The sequence below is a fragment of the Lutzomyia longipalpis genome, chromosome 2 (genome assembly GCF_024334085.1).
Source record: "Lutzomyia longipalpis isolate SR_M1_2022 chromosome 2, ASM2433408v1".
Classification (NCBI taxonomy): Eukaryota; Metazoa; Arthropoda; class Insecta; order Diptera; family Psychodidae; genus Lutzomyia; species Lutzomyia longipalpis.
The window spans coordinates 30,020,851-30,042,249 of record NC_074708.1 but is presented as its reverse complement, the minus strand read 5'-3'; the positions used below and the strand labels follow the sequence as shown (position 1 = coordinate 30,042,249).

The 21,399-nt window shown below is 38.5% G+C and overlaps 5 protein-coding genes across 9 annotated transcripts; 3 read left to right on the top strand and 2 right to left on the bottom strand.

Moving 5' to 3' along the window:
- The first annotated feature begins 642 nt into the window (after window positions 1-642).
- Window positions 643-4,624, top strand: LOC129790066 (T-complex protein 11-like protein 1). Of its 2 annotated transcripts, none has more exons than XM_055827265.1 (4): window positions 643-648; window positions 2,625-2,732; window positions 2,799-3,442; window positions 3,768-4,624. In XM_055827265.1, the coding sequence occupies exons 2-4, from the start codon at window positions 2,626-2,628 to the stop codon at window positions 4,454-4,456; spliced, it is 1,440 nt and encodes a 479-aa protein (XP_055683240.1). In that variant the 5' UTR covers window positions 643-648; window position 2,625; the 3' UTR covers window positions 4,457-4,624. The 2 variants fall into 2 exon arrangements, with proteins under 2 accessions (XP_055683240.1, XP_055683239.1); XM_055827264.1 differs by lacking the exon at window positions 643-648 and adding an exon at window positions 2,000-2,542.
- On the bottom strand, window positions 4,508-7,735 carry LOC129790063 (regulator of telomere elongation helicase 1 homolog). The gene is made up of 4 exons (XM_055827261.1): window positions 7,452-7,735; window positions 5,867-7,387; window positions 4,907-5,797; window positions 4,508-4,826 (listed from the first exon to the last, which is right to left on the bottom strand). Exons 1-4 carry the CDS (start codon window positions 7,647-7,649, stop codon window positions 4,617-4,619), a joined length of 2,820 nt encoding a protein of 939 aa, XP_055683236.1. The 5' UTR covers window positions 7,650-7,735; the 3' UTR covers window positions 4,508-4,616.
- Window positions 7,736-7,783: 48 nt separating this feature from the next.
- Window positions 7,784-8,531, top strand: LOC129790067 (DNA replication complex GINS protein PSF1-like). Its single transcript, XM_055827266.1, has 2 exons — window positions 7,784-7,980; window positions 8,059-8,531. Exons 1-2 carry the CDS (start codon window positions 7,844-7,846, stop codon window positions 8,504-8,506), a joined length of 585 nt encoding a protein of 194 aa, XP_055683241.1. The 5' UTR covers window positions 7,784-7,843; the 3' UTR covers window positions 8,507-8,531.
- A 71-nt stretch (window positions 8,532-8,602) lies between these two features.
- LOC129790062 (integrator complex subunit 6) lies at window positions 8,603-12,567 on the top strand. Of its 3 annotated transcripts, none has more exons than XM_055827259.1 (3): window positions 8,603-8,781; window positions 9,149-10,273; window positions 10,363-12,567. In XM_055827259.1, exons 2-3 carry the CDS (start codon window positions 9,332-9,334, stop codon window positions 12,262-12,264), a joined length of 2,844 nt encoding a protein of 947 aa, XP_055683234.1. In that variant the 5' UTR covers window positions 8,603-8,781; window positions 9,149-9,331; the 3' UTR covers window positions 12,265-12,567. The 3 variants fall into 3 exon arrangements, with proteins under 3 accessions (XP_055683234.1, XP_055683233.1, XP_055683235.1); XM_055827258.1 differs by having other exon boundaries at window positions 8,617-8,773; XM_055827260.1 differs by lacking the exon at window positions 8,603-8,781 and adding an exon at window positions 8,889-9,033.
- Window positions 12,568-13,350: 783 nt separating this feature from the next.
- On the bottom strand, window positions 13,351-21,154 carry LOC129790064 (uncharacterized). 2 transcript variants are annotated; one of them, XM_055827263.1, is made up of 5 exons: window positions 20,913-21,154; window positions 18,928-19,264; window positions 18,650-18,847; window positions 18,407-18,568; window positions 13,351-15,192 (listed from the first exon to the last, which is right to left on the bottom strand). In XM_055827263.1, the coding sequence occupies exons 2-5, from the start codon at window positions 19,204-19,206 to the stop codon at window positions 13,939-13,941; spliced, it is 1,893 nt and encodes a 630-aa protein (XP_055683238.1). In that variant the 5' UTR covers window positions 19,207-19,264; window positions 20,913-21,154; the 3' UTR covers window positions 13,351-13,938. The 2 variants fall into 2 exon arrangements, with proteins under 2 accessions (XP_055683238.1, XP_055683237.1); XM_055827262.1 differs by having other exon boundaries at window positions 18,928-19,268; window positions 20,913-21,131.
- Between the last annotated feature and the right edge of the window lie 245 nt (window positions 21,155-21,399).

Genomic DNA, 21,399 nt, shown 5'->3' with positions numbered 1-21,399 from the left:
CTGAGATTGTGAGGGAGACGGATAGCGCAGAAATGCATCCGTCTCATTTTCTTTTGAGCAAACAGTGCCAAAAAAGCAGTGGTTGCTTTTGGAATTACAATTTGGGCGCCAAATTCAAAAAGTAGTCAAAAAAGCATGAAAATTATATGGGGGCGCTACGAAGGGGGGCTCTGGGGGGGGAAATGAATATCGTTGGTGAAATCCGACTGGTGCCAGTAGTCTCTGTACCAAATTTCAGCACAATCGGACCAACGGTGTAGCTGTACAGACACGAAATCCTTTATTTAATAAATAAATTATTAATTTACAATTAATCCTCAATAAATAAAAATAAACTATTTTATGACTCACCTTCTTTGATTGAAAAAAAAAATTCTTTTTGGATTCTTCGAGAAATTGCGTGGGATGCGGAATCCAAAACAAAGACCCAGCTGTTTTTGACATTTCACTTCAGTGGTGTTTGTTTATGTGACCCAAACAGTTTAATGTGTAAATTGCGAATTAGTTTTTGGCCAAAAATTCATGTTAATTTCGCAAAAATCTTCCCAAACACACCAAATTCAGAGTGACAAAATTACAAATAAAATATTGTATTTGTAAAATTGTGAAAATTAAAAGTGATTGAGGTGTTTGCAACAAATTGCGCAAGTAAGGACTAATTAACATTTTTTCTTCTATTCATAAGAAAAAGTAGAATAATAAACTGGAAAACTGGAGAGGAAAATTATCTGTACTTTTCTTGCGGAAATAAGCATAAAGAAGTGCAGGAGATAAAGCACAGAGAGAACAGGATTCTCTTGAACTTGCTCCAGCCAAAAATGGTCTTCTCAATGACTTTTCTTTGTTCTGGCTGCTTCAGGTGGATTTTTTTTATTTTCCCATAAATTGTAGAACGAGCAACGCGCGAATGTTATGTACTTCATTGAGAGCTCCTCCTTCACATGAAAACTTTCCATCAAGTTAATATTGATTGAATCGCAAAAAATCTCTGGATTATTCTAGAAACGCAATTTGGGAATGACGACACTTTGGAAAAAAAAATTTGCAAGATAGTTAATTGTTTATACAAAATGATAAGAAACTACATACATAAAATGCCCAACCTCTATTGCTTATCTGCTAAAGAAAATTATATAGGAAAATGCAAAAAATTAGGTCAAATCCTTAATTCTTTTTTTTTATCATAAAAAATCAATAAATTCGAATAAAGGAAGAGTTGTATAAGTTTTTGCACAAAATTTAAAGAACTAACTTCTTTAGAAATTATAAAATCAGACTTTCTGAAAATTCTATACGTGATGAATTTTTCAATAAAACATTCGTGTTGATAAAAAATTTCTGCTGTAGTTCTTTGAACGAGACATTAGATGACTTCTTTTTGATAAGCTAATTAGTCTCATCTTCAATTCAATTTTTCATCTTTAGCTATTTTATGCCTTATTCATTTTTCAGAATAAAGTACATATTTTCCATGAAAATAGTGTAAATTGTTTAAAAAAATTAAGGAAAGATTTGAACTAATAAAAAATCAGCCAAAGGTTTGGTGACCACTTTTGAGTTTTTCTATAACACGTCAGCTTGACTTTATAAGAGCCTTGATCATCCCTTATTTAAATGAAGGAAGTTTACAAATCAGGAAAATCTTAAGAAGAAGATCTTCAATATTTGAAGAAAAAAAGAAATTCAAACACAATGAATGTCTTACAATGACGCTTCATTTTTTTCGAGTTCAGGAACTTCTTTGTTCTCGCGCCAGAACTTAGTCACGACATTCTGGAGGCAGTTATTATGTGAAATGTTGCAAGATATATTGAAAGAAAAATTGTAATAAATTTTCTATATTGGACTATCGATGGTACGCTCGGGCTTTCGTATTTTTATTTAATATAAGAGCTAAACTAAGAGAATCCCCTCTACTGCAAATGACCCTGCGAATTATATCATGCATAGTCTGTGTCTGTGAATACCACTAGAGCTCTTTTTCCGCTCATAGCATTGCAAAAAAGTCTCAGTTGCTTCGGAAACGAAAGAGAAGTCAGTTCACTTTTGTGGAGGAGATAAATCCACTGAGAATTCATCATTTAGCAATTTCCAATCCTTTGTTGAAGGATTATTCTGTGAAGTTTCTGTGATAATCTCAAAAGTTATTTCATTGAGTTATCTTCTTATTAAATAATTTTCTTTAAAAAAAATTGTCCATGAAATTATTTAATAAGATAAAAAAAACTTCCGTGGAAGCCCAAGTGAAAGAGAAAGTAAACACAAAATAAAAAAATCTTTAGTGAAATAGACAATTCGAAAAATATTACAAAATAGACAAATTAAAGTGCTGTGGGTAAAAATCATCATCACACTTTCACAACAAACCCAATGTGGCGCTGAGCCAAATTAAATAACAAGACTCGCGAGGTTTTTTTTATGTGAGAGCGCAACCTAATTTCAGAAATAGAGGACTGCCCTACCGCATTTTGTGGATAAATTGCATTTTTTCTGGGGGGAAGTGACTAAAATTAGCAGAAATGCCATCTGATTCCGTATCCAGGTTGATTTTTTTTTCTAGATTTTAATTAATTTAATATTTTAATTATTCTCTTAATTTTAATTTTCTTTGTTGCTTCATTTAGGATGCATTCCTCGGGATCTGATGGGAATAGCAGCGACAATTTCAGCTCATCTCCTGGAGCATCTTCAACCATGTCCAGAGAGAGAACAGATAGTGAAAGTTCCGACAAGTAAGACAAATTCCCTTATTTTAAACCAATTAAATTGACTTAATTAAAAAAAAAACTTTAAAACAGACAAGCGCGCTTTGTGCTTCCGGGAATGGCAGGAAGTCCCCCAAAGGTGCTCACAATGAACGAAGTTGTGGATTGCATGAAGAACATTCAAAATATGACACTGGCTCATGAGATTGCCATTAATCCGGAATTTAAATTGGAACCATTTGAGCCACCAGAAAATAGTCTGGAGCGTCGTGTGAAGGATATGGTTCATCGTGCATTCTGGGATGTTCTACGTGAGGAGCTATCCAGCGATCCACCGTGCTACGATCGCGCCATTCACCTCCTAACGGACATTAAGGATTACTTTGAGCACATCTTCCTGCAGAATAATGTGCGCATCCTACAGCGTATCAGTGAGGTGCTGGACGCCAATCTCATACGACAGCAAGCAGAACAGGGTATCCTGGATTTCCGATCATATGCAAACTTCCTCATTGACATTATGGCAAAATCCTGTGCTCCCGTGCGAGATGAACAAGTTGCCAAACTCAAGGACATCGAGGACGTTGTAGACCTCTTCCGTGGCATCATGGAAACCCTCACAGTAATGCGTCTCGATGTAGCCAATTGCCTCCTGCAGGCAGCACGTGGGGATGTCATTGCAAATTCCGTGGAGTATGAGAAGCAGAAATTTAAGGAATACCTCAAAGTCTACACTGGTGAGTTTTTACTGTGCGCGCCACTTTCACGCAAAATTTCACTCTTCCGATCGATAGAATTCACTTTTGCAGCAATTTTATCTGGCTTTTAGTTTATGTTTAACAATGCGTTTTTGCATTGGATGGAAGGAAAATGCGTAACAATACGTTTCTCTTTTATTAATTTTCCTTCTCTATGTGTATTGCACAGAGGATTTATGATACGCATAGTTAAGCATTTTTATTGAGACACTAAAATAATAATATTTTATTAAGTTTTTGCCTTGCTTTAGCGGAAGATTTGTAAAAGAAAAGCTAAAGAAACTGTAAAAAAATATCCTTTCAGCTGGATTCCCTGCCACTGAAGGATGGCTCAAGAGGAATATCACCACAACATCCTCTGCACCCGCGGGTGAAGCAACTACAGGCACCCCGACAAAGCACACAATTGTCAATGCCTATCTCGAATTACTTGACTGGCAGGTGGACAATGAATTCCCTGAATTACTCTTAATGGACAAAGAACGCATTGAGACACTGCAGAAGCGCATAAATCGACTGTGTGCGTGTACAACGGTCATGGCTCTCGCTTCAGGTGTACCCTCATTTGCACAGAATCCCAACATGAAGGGTGCCTTTGCACGTGAAGTGGAGATTCTCCTGCAAGATGTCCACGATGAGGGACACCTTGTGGATTCCATGGAGAATATTTGGCTCCATATGAAGGGTGTAATTGAGAAGCATCAGAGAGCACCACTTGAATCCGCCACTGAAGACACACTCAAGACGCAAATTCTCCAGGCAGCCCGGAAGGATTCTCCAGTACGTGGGCTAATCTGGAAGCGCTTCACCACCTACTTGAGGATGTGTCTCTACAGCAAATCTCTTCCACCTACCCCACCGGGCTTTATGGAGTTCGCCAATGAACTTGAGGCCGTGAGTAATTCATTCAAATCACTCACATCATACAACTATTCTGTCTATGGGGAGGTTTATCAGGAGATGCTAACAAAAATTGACACAACTTCTTCTTAAACAGTAGATTGCAATTTTGCAGTGTTCTTGCAGTGATAAGATAACGTAAAATATAGATGAGAAAAAAACGTGTATTCATGTGTTTTTCGTGTGAATTTAAAAGAAAAAACAGAAAATGTATTAAATACCAAGTGAATAAAGTTTTATGGAAAATATTCTTCTACACAACACGGCTTAGTTCTCTCTCAAACAAGTCCTTGTGCTCGCCTTTTGCAAAACGCTTCATGGCACGCAAAATATTCCGATATTTAGCTGCATGTAAAATCGTGGAGAGCGTTTGAAAGAATTGAACAAAATTACCTTGTTGATTGTAATCATTGAGGCACTTCATGAATGCCTTGTAGTCCATGATGTTCAACTTCTGTTTCACCTGGTGAAGAACAAAATTTTATTTTTAAAACATTCAGAACACACATGGTTTAAAAAAAAGAAAAATAATGTGAAACTTACCAATTTCAGAATATCAACACGTGGTGAATTTTCAGGTACCTCAATGGGTTCATTATCATCCACCAAATCAATTATTTCGGGTTTATCATTTTCCACAAGCTTGTACTTCCTCTTTCGTGTACCTCCTGCATTCTCTGCCATTGATTGTGGGGGAATCTTGCTGCTTGAAGCCCCCTCGTACGGGGTAACGACATCATTGAAGTCAATTGATTTCACATCCCCATGAAGAGAGCTCGTTTCCGGAGCTGTATCTCTGTATGTGTCTATCACAGACTTCTGGGGAGATGCTTTTGCACGCATAGCCTCAGTGAATTTTTCCACCCACGTATTTGATTTATCAGAAGCCGATAAGGCTTTTGCCGATGAAAATCCATCTTGTCCGTAGTCGTGCCTCTTAATCTGATTCTCAGGATTACCAAATTTCTTCTCGGCATTTCGAAAGAAGCGCGACACCTCCCCAATAAGTGGCCCAAAACTCGTTCCATTCGCCCCTGGGGTATTCAGATGTCCCTGTACCCACCTGGACAGCTGATTCTTTTGCTGTGGGCTCTGGAAGCGCGAGTCACACAGTAGAATGGCTCCGTAGTCGTTCTTGTGACGTATTACTCGCCCAATTGCTTGATTCACAGCACGTGATGCTTCGAGGGAGTACCAATCATTGCCGGACACCAGGTCCTTGGCATTGCGTTTATTCTCATCGAGATATTGCTTCTTCAGCACAACTCGCGGATCGAAAAGTGGCGGAAATGGAAGGCCCGGAATAAAGACCGCTCGACCATTCAGGTCAGCAAAATCCAATCCCTCGGACACTTTGCCACGGCAGACAGCCATAAAAATTGCCCCACGGCTTCCAGGCTCTTGAATTCGTGCATAGTATTCAACCATTGTATCCTGCAAAAGAGATTTCTCTTCTAAGATCTCAACTATTTAGGAAAATTAATTTAAAAAATAAAATCTTACCTGGAAATCATTTTTGTTGCGAGCCTCCACAAATATCGGTTTGATATTAGATATTTGACTCCAAAGCCCGGAATCTTGCCATGAAGTTTGGCATTTGTTCAGCATTGTGTAGGATGGAAAGAAGATAAGGACACCACCGGGTATGACGGGTGTAAAGGAAAGAATCGTCCTTCCCAGCGATGTGATGTATTTCGGATTGTCCCGGTTGTTGTAATTTGAGATCAAGGGCTCTTTATCCGATCCCTGACTAATCACCTTCACACAGACCTGCTCCTGTGAGACAATGTGAGGGTTCTCAAGTAGAATGGGTATATCAATGCCCATTTCACTGATCAGGGGCCTCATGGGTGCAAGGGTGCCACTCGTGAGGATCACACTGCGTACATCGTTGAGGTAGGACATGGCAAAGCCAGGACTGAAGCACCAAAAATTGAATGATTTTGCTTGTGTGGTGCTGGGTACTGTGGACAACCATCCATCTTTCTTCGCATAGGTGTTCTGTTCCTCAACGTCCACATGGACACGGTAGCACTTTGTAACTTTCTCCATGTACTGACTGTTGTTCTGCGCAAAGACAATCACAAGGAGATCAGACAATTTCTGCAGACTAGCACCTTTTGTTCCAAAGGCTTTCGTGTTGGCGATCACAGCAAAGTATTGCAATGTATTTTCAATCAGGGAGAGAATTGCCTTGAAGTTCTGGAATGTAATACTGGCCTGCGAGAGGAATTCATAGACATACTCCCCACCAAAGGTTACACCCTTCTTCAAATCCAATCTGATCACATCAATTGTCTTCTCCAGCGCCAGGAGGATCTCCTTGAATGTAGCCAGGTCGTCAAGGGAGATATCTTTGCGCTCTTCATATCCCTCCATATCGTGCTTATCCTGCTGATCTGCCAACTTTTCCATTGCCCATGTTACATCTGCAATTGCCGAAGCAACATCTGTGGACGTGATCTCCAGTGACATAGACTCCTCACACATTTTCTCAACATTGTGAGCTTCATCGAGGATCACAGCGGTATTCGCGACCTCAATCTGATTAGCTCGACGTGACTTTGGATCGAGAATATAGTTGTATGGCATGAAAACAACGTCTGCTTCCTTGTAGAGCTCCTTCGACATGAAGTAGGGGCACGTTTTGAGCTCCCTGCCTTTGGTTACGAGATCCTCAATATCAATGACTCCACCACTTCTAAAGGCTTCATGATTCTTTGTATGCTCCACACTAGTATGATAGGAACATTGTTTCCGCTTTACAGCATACTTGCACTGGTTTATCTGCGCCGATGGATTAGTCTCCTTGGAGATTTCCGGATGGATGCACATTTGACTCCTTGATCCAATAACAACGGCTCTCAAATGCGAATAACCGGATCGTTTCATCTCCTGCATGGCCTGAGCCAGCTGTGTGTGTGTCCGGGAAGCATAAATAATCTTTGGTGGGCGATTGCTATCCTCTAAAAGAGCCTTAAACAAGTCATCCTCATCTTGAAGCTTAGGTTTGGTGGATTCGTGCTGAAAACAATGACAATTCGTAAAATCACATTACAACGATTAGTCTATTAAGTTTCTAACTCACCTCAGCCTTTTTCACCAGCAACCAAGCAAGCGATGAACAAAGGAGACTCAATGTTTTACCCGTTCCGGTAGGACTTTCCAGCATTGCATTTTGCGAATTTTCCAAGCTCTGAATCACCTTGGCCATGTAATCTTTTTGCACCTGATAGGGCTCAAAAGGAAAGTCCACCGGATAACCCGCAATGAAGTACTGCGGCATTGCTTTTCATTAATTTTCTTGCACGTTTTTCACTAACACTTTTCCAGGAATAATTTCGCAATCTCTAATTGTTAGGTTAGGCAATAAAAAAATAGGCGCAATTTTTGACGTTCTCACACTTCGTGACGTATCGCTTTGTCTTCGTGCTCATTCGTGTGTTTTGTGTTTATGTTTTGCGGGAAAAAGCTGAAAAAATGTTGGGAATAAAATCACTTGAATTGATAAAGGATCTCAGTAGAAATCCAGACAGTATACCCACATTCAAGGATGATACGATTCGCGAAGTGCTGGTAGAGACACAAGAGATTTTTAATGCAAATTCTCGCGATGCGTAAGTTTTAACGTCAGATAACCTAAAAAATCATGAAATGTATGGGAGTTTTTTTTGATGATTTTCCTAATTTTTCAGGAGAATTTGCTCAACAACAAATAATCAACAACTCCTGCCAATTCTGAGCTTCCGTCATGCAGCTCTAGAACGCAATAAACGGTGTCTTTTGGCATACTTGTACAATCGCCTGGAGAGAATCAGAAATATTCGATGGGAGACTGGACCGACAATCCCGGAACACGTAAAGGTGAGCCTGTGTGAACCTGAGATTCAGTGGTTCAACAGCTATAACAAACTCCTGGCCAAGTACATGAAATCCATCGGAGATGGTCAAGGAATTGATTTAACCTGCGACATGGAGCCACCAAAATCTCTCTTCATTGAAGTACGCTGCCTTGAGGATTATGGAAAGTTTGAGCTGGAAGACGGTGAGGTTGTCTTCTTCAAGCGCAACAGTCAACACTACCTGCCACGCATTCAAGTGGAACCTCTCATTAAACAAGGAATCCTCCAGCAAATAAATTAAAATTGCAATAAAGCGCGGGATTATTTTCAAATTTAATTATTGCCATTCGGCACTCAAAGACGAAGTGTGCCGAATGGGGAAATATGACCATATGCCAGTGACCACATTGAGCGAATTTGTCTCGACATTCAGCAACGAGAATCAAACCACGTCCATAATTCGACTGGGAAGGTTGTGTGCGGAGCCTTTTGAGGAAATTAAACCCTCAGATCGCCATTTTCTAAGAGTCTCTAAAGTCTGGGAGTTGTACAAAAGAGCTGAACTGCGGTAAAAGAGTAATTCATTCACTATTATTATTTTTCCTCAACATTTTGACGTTTCTCGCATTTTTCCCTATATGTATATGATGGCAGTTTTCCTGTATGCGTGTGTGTGATCTTGCTTCAGTGTGTGTATGACAAGTTGGGGCGTTTGGTGCTTTTTATTTACAAACTCAGTTTTCTGAGTCCTTTTTCCGGGGTATTCACCCCAAAACCAGCTACATACCCAGGGGGTCACCACGTAGTATTCACATAGAAAGTATTTTGGTAATTTTTGAATCTCTCCCTGCGGCCATCGTCCACTGAAAAACGAGAACTTCCTTGAACAAAATATTCCCCAGGATATTTTCTAATTCCTTGTATTTGTGGCATTTCTTTGCAGGTCAGATAGAGGTAAAAGTGCTTCTTGGAAGCGGATTTCTCAGAGAAATTATCAGGAAAAAAACAGTGGAGAATAGTTGCAAGGAGTAGGAGGATTCATTTTGTTATCCTTCATCTCTGTTCATTTGCATTACCCATCGAAAATGTCCTGGTTCGAGATCCGTGGCAATACTGTGGGTGAGCTATGACAATAATCCTCTTCCTCATTGACACATCCGCCTCCATGTGCCAGCGTGCGCATGTGAATGGTGTACAAAAGAGCTACTTGGACATCGCCAAGGGGGCGGTGGAGACATTCCTCAAGTACAGACAGAGGAGTCAGGATTGTATGGGGGATCGGTATATGTTGCTCACATTCGAGGATCCACCGGCAAACGTGAAGGCGGGATGGAAAGAGAATCACGCCACATTTATGAATGAACTCAAAAATTTGCAGAGCACCGGACTCACGTCCATGGGTGAGGCACTAAAGAATGCCTTCGATCTGCTCAATCTCAATCGGATGCAATCGGGTATTGATACATACGGACAAGGAAGGTGTCCCTTCTACCTTGAGACATCCGTTATAATTGTGATTACGGATGGGGGGAAGTATTCATCGCGGAATGGAGTGCACAATGAGATTGTTCTACCCCTACATGCCCAGATTCCCGGCACGAAGCTGACAAAGGAGCCCTTTCGGTGGGATCAGAGACTCTTCTCACTTGTCCTCCGGATGGCAGGGAATAAGATGGATGAGCGCGTGGATGGGAAAGTGCCTCACGATGATAGTCCCATTGAGAAGATGTGCGAAGTTACGGGAGGACGATCGTATCGCGTAAAATCCCACTATGTTCTCAATCAGTGCATTGAGAGTCTCGTACAGAAGGTACAGCCCGGCGTGGTGGTGCACTTTGATCAGCTGGCGCCGAAGGATCTCAAGGATGGTGAGGTGCAGGACATTGCATTTCAAACGACGAAAAAGATGATTTACGTACAGAAGCATCCATCGCAAAAAACCTACCCCGTGGGATACTGGCCCATCCCAGAACCCTACTGGCCTGACCCTAAGGCCCCTTCGCTACCACCCAGGGATGCTCATCCTAAAATAAGAATTGTCACACCGTGCATCGATGAACCACAAATGGTGAGATTTTTCTTTCTTTTCCTTTATTCATTTGCATTCTAAATTGATTTTCGTTGTTTTTGTTTTTTTTTTCTTTTTGTTGCAAATAGGTGAGGAACTTCCCGATTGATAAATACGAATTGGAAGCAAGTCCACTAACACTGCAAATTCTGTCGAAGCGTGAGGCTAGCAAATGCTGGTCTGTCGTTGTATCGGGAATGCACAACTCAGACGCACCCTTTGGGTACATAAAAGCCAATGCAACTTTCACCCAAGTTTACCTGATGGTACTGCCATATAATTATCCGGTATTGCTGCCCCTACTCGGGGATCTCTTTCACAAACACAACTCAAGTCCACCAAATGATTGGATATACAAATTCTCCAATTACGTTCGCAACATCCCCCAGTACTACTGCCCATTTCTGCGACGGGCACTCGGCAGTGCCAGTGTTCCCTACCAGCTGCTGCAGTACATCATTCCGGAGAACTTGGATAGCTATCTCAGTCCGACGGTGGCGAATTACTTGAAGAATTTAAAGAATACCGCCAAGCAGGATCAGGAGAATCTCTGTGTGAGGGTGTTTAAGCAGCTGAAGCAACCCAAACCGGCGTACCATCAAATGGAGACAATCAAATTGAATTGCGGGCAACCAATGAAGCGGGATCTTGTGTCACATCCAATGCTCAAGGAGACATTCACAAAGGTTCACAGTGAGATTAGTGTTTATGAGAATTACACGATTGTCGTACCAACGGCATATGCCCCGAATTCTCCCAAGAACTATCGTAACCCATTCGATATACCACGTCGAGAGCTAATTGATGAGATTGCACGAATGCGTGAGAACTTCTTCAAGCTCCCAACAACGGGGATTAATGTGTACACAAAGGATGCCGGGCACTGTTTGCCAATCTCCGAAATGGGTAATTATCAGGAGTATTTGAAGAATAAAGAAACACCCCTGAGGGAGATTGAGCCAACTAATGTGCGACAACACATGTTTGGCAATCCATACAAGAAGGACAAACACATGGTGATGGTGGATGAGGCAGATTTGGGTGATGTGGCACCCATGAAGCCCAATACACCCACAACAAAGAAGATTGATGGGAAGATGACGCGAAAACGTAAGGCAGGACCCATTTCGAAGGACTACAAATTCCGACGAATGTCATCTGGGGGATCACGACCATCTACGCCATCGAGTCCCGGTGGGAGTGTGATGTCAGACACGGAGGATGAAACGGCATCCGAGAGTGGGTTCTCCACAGACGATCCCGATGATAATCCACTTGTTGTAGACTTTGAATTCAATGAACCACCCACCGAGGATTTCCCCATCAATGGCCATGTACAGGACTTTATTAATGGAGAAATGGAGGATACGGAAGAAGTTGGAGTACCCATTATGGGTATTATACCACCTGTTCCGGCGAATGGGGTGAACGTTCTACCGCCATCGCTTCCTGGAGTCCCACCCCCTATTGCCCCGGTAGCGCCACAAATTCACACCGTCCACCACAATGACATCAACGATGCCCAGGAGATCTCCAAGATTCTGCAGCAATGTCACAATGGTGGTAGCGATTCGCGCTCCATCTTCCACGATCGCCTGAGTAATATACCACCCGAAATTGAGACATCCCGAACGCAGGAAATAACATTCGTAAATCACAAAACTGAGCCTGTTGAAGTAGAGGAAAAAATTGAGTCAACAAAGGTTGAACCACAAGAGATGGATGAGGAGCAAAAGGAAAATATACGGCAAGCGAACCTCGAGACGCGAACGATGGTATTCCGTGATATCAGACGTCCGGGTCGGGACTATAGTCTCCTTCTGGAGCACCTTAACCTCGTTAAGGGGAACTTTGAGACAAAGTTCAACTTTGTCCAGATGTGCATCAATGAATCAATGCGCTTCCGTCGGAAACGCATGGCAGATAGCATTCAGGAATGGTGGGAAAAGCAAATTGATAAACTAGACTCGAGTCCCCACGTGAATTACTGAATGTGACTCTACTATAGTGAAACTTTATCACACCGATTCTTCTTTTTAGTGCGCGGTATCTCCACATTGGATGCTTTTTTTTTTTAATTTGCAACAGGCATTGCCTAATTTTAGATCCAAACTTCTCTATTTGAAACAAATCTTAATTCATGCCGCCGATTCACATTTTAAATTGTCCATAAAAAAATGTTTTTTTTTCTCATTCCGAATCACATGAATTGCAAATGTTTTAAAATCATATTTGTATCAATGTCGATTGGATGTAATAAAAAAGGTCAATATAGTGTCATCTACATTACATTATAGGTATGCATTTTTTCTGACTAATTAACCCTTTCAGGTCCGCGATCAATCTAGCGAGCTGATTGAACTAGAAATAATTTTTATGGGTTCATTTGGGCTCAAACAAAACATTTTTAGCAAAAAATCTCAACTCAAAAGTTTTCGGTTTTTCGTCCTTCTTGATCCTGTGAGTCCTTGGGGATGTCATTTTGTGATCATAAAATGATCAGGGATTGTAAAGACATAGTTTTGTACTAATTTGAACTCAATATTCATAAAATAACTATAAAAAATGAAACATTTTCAAAATCGAGTCTTTGGGTAAGCGTATGACCCAATGGACCTAAAAGGGTTAAGAACTGCCTGCTAACAAAGATGGGTGGATTACAGAGAAATTCAGAGGTTCTTTGTCGGTGAAAGACAAAATTTTAATAAAAATCGAAACCTATAGAGCCTGATTTTTTTCGATTTTGACAGCTTCCAAGAGTTTTTATTAATTAAACTTAAGTTTGACGGGCCGATTTTTTTTATACCGTGTAAGCTTCTTATAATTTGTTTTTTTTTTTAATATTTTGAATATTTTTCTATTTTTCTCTCTTAAAACTCACCAGACGAAGAAAACTTGTTTAGAATACTTAGAGAACCTCCTAAAAGTGCTAATTCGGCTAATTCTTCATTCTAATTTACCAAATTAAACCAACAACTCGAAATAAGTTATATTTTTTGGCTGACTACACAACAAAAGTCATTAATCAACTTTTAAAAAAACTGACTGAGCATTCAGTTCCGTAAGGAAAAAATATCTTTTGAACTCTAAGTATTGTTTTATTTCTTTTCCGAATCTACATTGGACACTTCTCGCTTTAAAACTCGCTCGTAATTTTTTTCGGTATAGAATAGTTAAATCTTAAATGCTAGTATTTACATTAATAAACCCAATTATGTCTTTTTTTCTGGGTATTTATGCTTTCAATGATTGTGATCTTTTTTTCACTATTTCTTTTCATGTTATTCTATAATTTTTTCAGAATTTTTTAAATGTTTTTTTTTATAGTTTTCATTAATTTTTCGAAATAATAATAATAATAATAATTAAATTGCATTGACGTATGAAATAATTTATGTACAGTAGGGATAAAAAATGTATTTCCATGAAATATGTTTATGTTTTTTTTTATTTAATTATAAGAACATCTAATGCTTAAATAGAATTTTGGGAAGGCAGGTTACAGCATTGATTCTTGAAACTTCACGTGGGTTATTTTGTTTTTCTCTTTTGTATAGCAAAAACCTTTGGATGATCTACTCACGTGATTGTTGTCCAAGAGCCAATATGTTGAGCCTCCTTCACACGATGACAATTCTTTTAACAGCACTGTGTCTGATCTAGTTCTAGATGCTGACATTTGCCGTAATTGATTTGGCACCTGATGTTGCCGCCAATCGTATGAGTGGTGGCATTAGTCTACCAGTGACAACGCCCGAGCGCTGAGAATCCTTCCGATCTGATCCCACTGATGAGCTCCTACCCGTGGGATAGGGGGAAAAGTGACAGGAAGCCTTGGATGAGGTGTGCCAGAAGTTGCGCGACATGATATTCTCCTGATTCTGATGAATCTTCGTTGGCAATCGATAGATTTGCGTACTGTGGATATCATCAATGGAGGTTGCTGTGTTGTTGGAGAAGAGAAATACCGATGGCTTCAATGGTTCCGCCGGCAATCCCACCGTCTGCACAGGCATTGAGATAAAATTCCCATCATACTTTGGACTCATATCAGATGATTCCTTTGCAGCATCTGGCCTCTGCTCTGCAGGCTCTTCACTTATTGCCTTTCGCTCCTCCTCATCCCCACTCTCATCCGATGAGCAGAGATCAATGATCTCCACCACTTTTGGATTATCTCTTTTGTGCACTTTGTCACGATGCTTCATCAATTTCTTATTCATTACCTTGAGATTGGCATCAAAGAGGTACGCCTCAATTTTCTCGCGCGTTAGCTTTTCGACTCGCACAACGCACGGCTTGCACTGCTTCAGAATTACGGCATTGTACCTCTCTAGATTCTGCCTTCTGTGCTCCGTGGAGAATTGACGTTTAGGAAATTTGAAGGTGTGCCACTCATTCGATGACTGGTGATCCGACAATTTGCGATATGTGACGGGAAATGAGGAGAATTGTAAATTTCTCCGACTATCCAACCACCGTCGCCGGGAGAACGTCTCCCCACCGAGTGGTTGAGCAATACAAAATCGCTCCTGACGATCAAGTCGCTCCTCCAAGTACTCACAACTCATGACAGTCTTGGATGTGTTCAGCAGAAGCTGACCTGCAGGAGAAGAGATTGGGATTGCTTGGCATTTATTATACGCCAAACGTCCACGCGTCCTGCGCTGAAAATTCCGATGTTTATCTGGCGATGAGAACGCATAGGCAGAATACGTAGACACCATATCTCTACCACTTCCGCCTCGACTCTGCTGACTACCACCGACATTCTCTGTACTCTGTAGCCCCAGTGACATGAGGAATGCAGACATCTGCTGCTGATCCTCATCTACGGGCTCTTCAGCCTCAGACTCGCAGAATATCACATCATCATCCTCACCTTCCTCCTCATTTGGTTGACAAATTTTTTCGTGTTCCTGAAATGAAAATTATTAAATGAAAAATTTAGCAAAACATGTTTGATACATTTTCTTCAAATAACTTTTTTCTTTTTACACATTTTGAGCAAGAAATCTCAAAAAGGAACAATTTCATACAAAACTTATTTTAAACTTTCATTTTTTTATGCTCTTAAACCAAAAAAATTCAAAAAATAAAAAGGTCAATATTTAAATGTAGATCAAATAAAATATCTCACAATCAGACTACATATTTGTATGGAGTCAGCGCTTTCATAATCATAATTGTTTATTATAATTTAATAGAAACATAAAATAGATAAAAGGATAGGATGAAAATCTCATCGCTGATCAAATGAAATTTGATCATACGTAATTGGAGATAGGGATAACTAGTGCTATCGTATTATTATAAGAACGTTTTTTTTCATATTAATACCTACAGATAATTTTTGAAACTGATCATAAATATCTTAATGATCTTAATCCATATAGTAGAGGTCCATAAAAATATATATACGAATATTTCTTAATTCGAGTAAAATACCTATTTTTATACATACTAATACACACAGAGATTGTCAAATCATAAATAACTATTTTCAGGGAAACTCACAACTACTTTGAATGTGGACGAATAAAATATAGTTCGGATTTCCTAAATTTGGAATATTAGATAATATATTTAAAAAGGTTTTATAGCATTTTTATTGAACTATGAATACATATAGAAAAAAAATTGTCGGACCATAATGAACAAAACTGTACCTATAGGTAATATCATTGTTATATAACGAGCATAATAAAATATTGCAAAAATGATAAAATATCAATAAATTAGGATAAATGAATTATGGAAATTCAGTTTTTTATACATAACATAATAGATTTACTGAAAATTCATAAATAATAATAAGTAGGTACATCAACTAATTTATTATTGCCATCAACAAAATACTGACCAAGAAATCAAGGAAAAGGTTTATAAAATTAAAGAAAAGAAGCACGAATTCGCAAAGGAGTGATGGTAAATAAGGAGTTATCTGGCTTTTCTCTTGGAGAAAATCCCAAAGAGCAAACTCATTGATTGAAAAAAAAAACTTAAAGAATTAAATTTCTTGTGATTTTTTTTTTAATTTTCAGCAAAAGACTGCAAGAAAAAGAAGGTGTACGTTCCTCACATGTTCAAATATTTAAAAAAAAAAATTCCAAAAATCTCGGTGGTTTAAAAATCAATTGATAATTACAAAACGAACAATCATTAGATCTTGAAATTTTAATGATATTCCAAGGATATTTCATTCAATTTAGGTTACAAATTTTCATATAAGGCAAATAAAAATTTATCATAATTTATATTCGAAGAAAAATCTGTTGTGGAACGAACTCCCCCTAAAATTGGTAAAAGGAGGGCAAATAAAAATTCGAGACTCTGTAGGCACACTCAGAAGGTCAATCTCCCTCCGAGAGCTGCTCATTTACACCCAGTATACACCTTTGGGTATATACACCATGGAACGGTATGGTGTAGAAAATGGTGGAAGTTGACTCGCGCGATCTTCAACACTAAAAAATTTTCACATTCTATGGAAATTTTTTTATTAAGTAAATTGCATATTTACCCTGTTGCAAAGTTTGCAGCGTGAATTCCTTAAATGTATAACACACTCAAGGCAAAACAACTTTGCTGAATGTTTGCACCTAACGATGTATCTTTTTTTTTTTCTTTTTTCCCCCTTCGCCTTTATTAACAGAACAAAGGAATGCTTTTTACGACATCAAAACTTAATTTGTCTGAGATGCAACGAATGGAAAAAATCACAGCTGAAAGCTTAAAAAATGCATATCAAAGTCAAAAATGAAATTTTCTTTAAATAAAAATTTTATCTATAGAGAAATATTTAGTCATTATCGCAGGGGGCATTGAAAAAAAAATTCCCCTGCTGAATTGCGTTTAAGTTTTCAAGCAGCATCGAGAGATGCTAAAGTGTACATTTAGCAGCTCTCAGAGTGTGCCTTCGTGGGTTCTCTACCTCACAGAGAAGAACTTTCGTAGCGACACTCGGCGTAATATTACATTGCGTGGCAATGATGGCGCATGCTGGTCAAAAACACCAAATAAAGTATACCTACATAACATTAAGATAGGTATTCATTTTTATTCAGGGTGAAACCTCAATGCCCTTTTTAGCAGCGTTTTGTCTACCCTCACATTTTACGATATTACAATGATAAAAAAATGTTACGTATTAAAAACAGTTCTTTAGAAAAAAAATTTTATTTAATTTTAAGGGGGTCTCTTTTGAATTAGAATTAGGTGAAATTAAATGTTTTTATATTTCTTGGGGTTTTTCTTAAACTTGGTTTTCAAGTTGTTATTGAAGAATAAGAAAATCACTTTCCGCCACTTAAGCTGATGTGCGACGCTATCTTGTAATTTTCTTCAAAACATAAAGGTAGGTTTTTCTCAGGATTTACTGGATGGATTTTGATGGGGTAAAAAGCAAATGGAAGAGGAAATACCAATGCAGATTTTCATGTACCAGAATTTTGAATTTCCATTCTGAGGCTGAGAAAAGTAGAAAAACGTTAAAATATCTCAACAAAAATCACATTTTTCCACTTTTCTCAGTTCCAGAATAGAAATTCAAAATTCTGGTACATAAAAATCTACATTGATATTTCCTTTTTCATTTGCTTTTTACCCCATCAAAGTCCATCCAGTAGATCCTGAGAAAAACTTACCTTTGTGTTTTGAGGAAAATCACAAGTTTGCAGAAAGTGATTTTCTTACTCTATTTAAATCATAAAATATGTTAAAAAAAATGTCAAAATGTAAAAAAAAACTTAAGTCAATTACGTTTTGATGCGTTCATCCTTTCAATGAAGCAAACGATTTTTGATACATAGGTACAAACTAACTTTTATTAGCCACCATCTTTAATTTCAATGCCTATTTTTGTACCCTTTCTAAATTATTTTCTAGGATAAAAAGGCATAGGCAGCCAAGTATAATTCTGTTAAATTCTTGGATACCACACTACATGCTACGTTACTACATATTGATCTTACTTCTAGCCGAAGAGAGATAAGCATTTTTGGATAAGCGTTTACGATTTTGAGTCGTTTATATACAAATGGAAACCCCAATGCGCACCTCAGAGATACACTCTCCACATTCCTCCATCACATTGCGGGAGAAAACTGCAATATAATATGTATAAACACTCACCATGAATGCTTCCATGGAGTACAACTCGGCGTCACAGTTATCACAGAGATAAATATCGAAGAGAGCTGGTTCCACCATTTGCTGACAGCTATCAAGAGACTGGGAGCTGTTGTTTCGTGGTAGAAGCGTTTTTTTGTTAGAAATTTGTTGCTGATCATAGAGCTAAAATTAAGAAAAAAAAATAACGTGAATAAATTATTAAAAAAATAAGACTTTTTTTTAATAAAAAAAAAATATACTAACCATATTTTCATTTCTAAATGTGACTAATAACTTATTATTTGTCCTATCGAACAAGGAGGTTGTGGAATTATAGTTATTGATAAAACGAAGACATTCTGGTTCATAAGTTGCCAATTCCTTGCAAAATCGCAAGAGAAATATATTTTTGTGGAACGAATAGCATGTTACCACAATTTCTCTCAGTTTTGCACGCCAGTCCTGCGGAGAAGAAGAAAACATCAAAAAGAATGTCTTTGTGTTGCCCCACGACGTTGCATTGTGATTGCGCATCAACTTACACCAGAGAAATCTTTAGGCCTCATGAGGGGTATGACAAAGGGCACATCATCCGGCCACCATTCGGGTTCTCTGTATTCACCACGATTTGACTGCAACTGGATATAACCCAGAGAACACTGAACCATGAACGGAATGAAGTTCTCAATTTGATTTTCAGTCATCTTATCCAGAGTTGTTGGATAGCCACCAGCAAAAAGGAGCGGTAGGTTGGACACCATATTCTGGCATCCACTTTTATCCTGATCACCGCCTTCATTCCCAATGTGAACAGGCGGCATTTCGCCTGTGAACGTCGTATTGTGGGGATTGCTTAATGATATAGACGTATCACTATGGCTGCCTGAAATGATACACCAAAAATATTTTCTTCACCGTGCACTTTTATCCTCCTGCAACAGCATACCCACGACCGGAGTGTGAGGTTTTGTTTGAGATGGATTTATGGACTTTAACAGAAGAAAAAAAGTTTTGGGGTTGATTGTGTCGGTATTGGAATTTTCCACGACTGAGACTAGAGCGAAATAACGTTCAAATTCAACGTTGAAGCTTTAGAAAACATATTTTTTAGTAACCTTTAGTACCTATGTATTCATTGTTTCTATCATGCCTACTTTTATTAAATAAAAAAGTAAATATATGGATGTTTTTTGGAAATTGTAATAAAACTTTTTTTTTAATTGGATAAGTTTTGGAATATATTGGCGACTTTTATTTGAAAAATGTGGAATTTCCAAGCTAAAAGAACTCTCTGGACCTCATTAACATCAACTTCTTCCACTTCTTCATTTTAACAACACAGTTCCTAGATCTTTTAACGAGTTCTTTATTTGGTCTTCAAACTGACGCGCCTTGTTCTTTCATAAAAAAACATAACGAATTATTAATGAACTGCTCATTAAACCTTAATAATCCTAAAGACTCATATAGTTATTGGCCGTAGCCAGAGGATAGCAACCATTTTTACTTTCAAAGTACTCTCTCTATGAGCAGGTTAACATTCTTTTGAGTCGTGACGATCGGAACGCCTAACCTAGCCGACTCGCAGGCTTCACTTATACTGTCACTCGCAGAAATTGACAGTTTCACTCCCATTTTTGGTTGAAATTTTGCTGTGTGTAATCTTTTCATAATTTTATCCGTCTTTCCGTTTGTGATAAATGAACTCCTCCGAAACGGCTAAGCCGATCCTTTCTTTTTTGGTATGAAAGTAGAGATGGTCAATACGAGTCGAAAACGCTATATGGTATTCCGCTCCTTTCCACGTCAGAGCGCCCCCACATAAAAGTGATTTTTTACAACTCTTTTTACTTGCTGAATGGTCAGTTAACGGGTTTTATTCAAATAGAATTTGCTCACACGTGATTGAGGGCTCGGGTTGACTAGTTTAATAATGGAAATGAGACCAATTTTCAAAGGCTTTTATTGCCTTTTGTAAACTGGTTTTTGCTAGGCTATAATTACTTCAAGGGAATCAAGGATGCAAGCCTTGGATAGGACAAAAATAAAGTTATCCAAATCATCCCATACACATTTTGTTATCCGTGTTATTCAAATCGGATCAAATATGGCGTCTTTTACAATGGATTGTGGTTTCGTCATGAGTCAGAGATTTTTATGGGTGTTTTTTAATCAAATCCGAGTTGACGAAGCTACGAATTTAATCTGATTTTTATAACTTTGCTTCTTACTGTTCACTTGAGATATTTTCTTTTAACGTTAGAAGAAAATAATATGCATTCCTCTGAACTTTCAAGCATAGATCATTTTTCTTCATAAAATCAAAATCGATCAACTCGTCTGTTTGTAAGAGGCGCCAAAAAAGCAACTTGGGCGCCCACGGGCGCTTCCTGGAACTACCCTTCTGTGTCCGGCAAGTGGTAGGATTGAAATTCCCAATAGGATTGAGTGGATTGAGACAAGGATTTTAATGGAATTTTGGCAAAGATTGATGAGAAAATTTCTGAAGTAAAACTGTGCTACTTACGTGGGAATCACTTCAATTTGAACTTTAGGGATCTCCTACGGAAAAGTTCACTTGTTCACATAATACACGATAGTCTGAACCACCTTTTCCATCAAATTCTAACTCCAGGAAAACACATCCAGGTAAAATTTTCATCAATTTCACTCCTTTTGCTCAAATTTTGTGTCAATTTCCCAGTCGAACTATGGACGTCACAAGCTTACGACAGTCACCACTAAAACCACTATGAACAGTGAGGGCGCTCTTTGTAGCGTAAAGGAGTTTATGCATTTCCAATTTTTTCGACACATTGAATGATATTAAAAAAAAAAGTTTAATCGATTTTATCTCATATAAAAAATATTGCACAAAATTACATTTTGCATCCTATAGGCTACACGAATTTATTGTTTTTTTTTTTAATTTTATGGTTCATTTAGTAAAGTTTTGCAAATAATTTAAAAAGCGCGCGGCAATTGTCCATGATATTTGATGTCTTTGAAAGTAA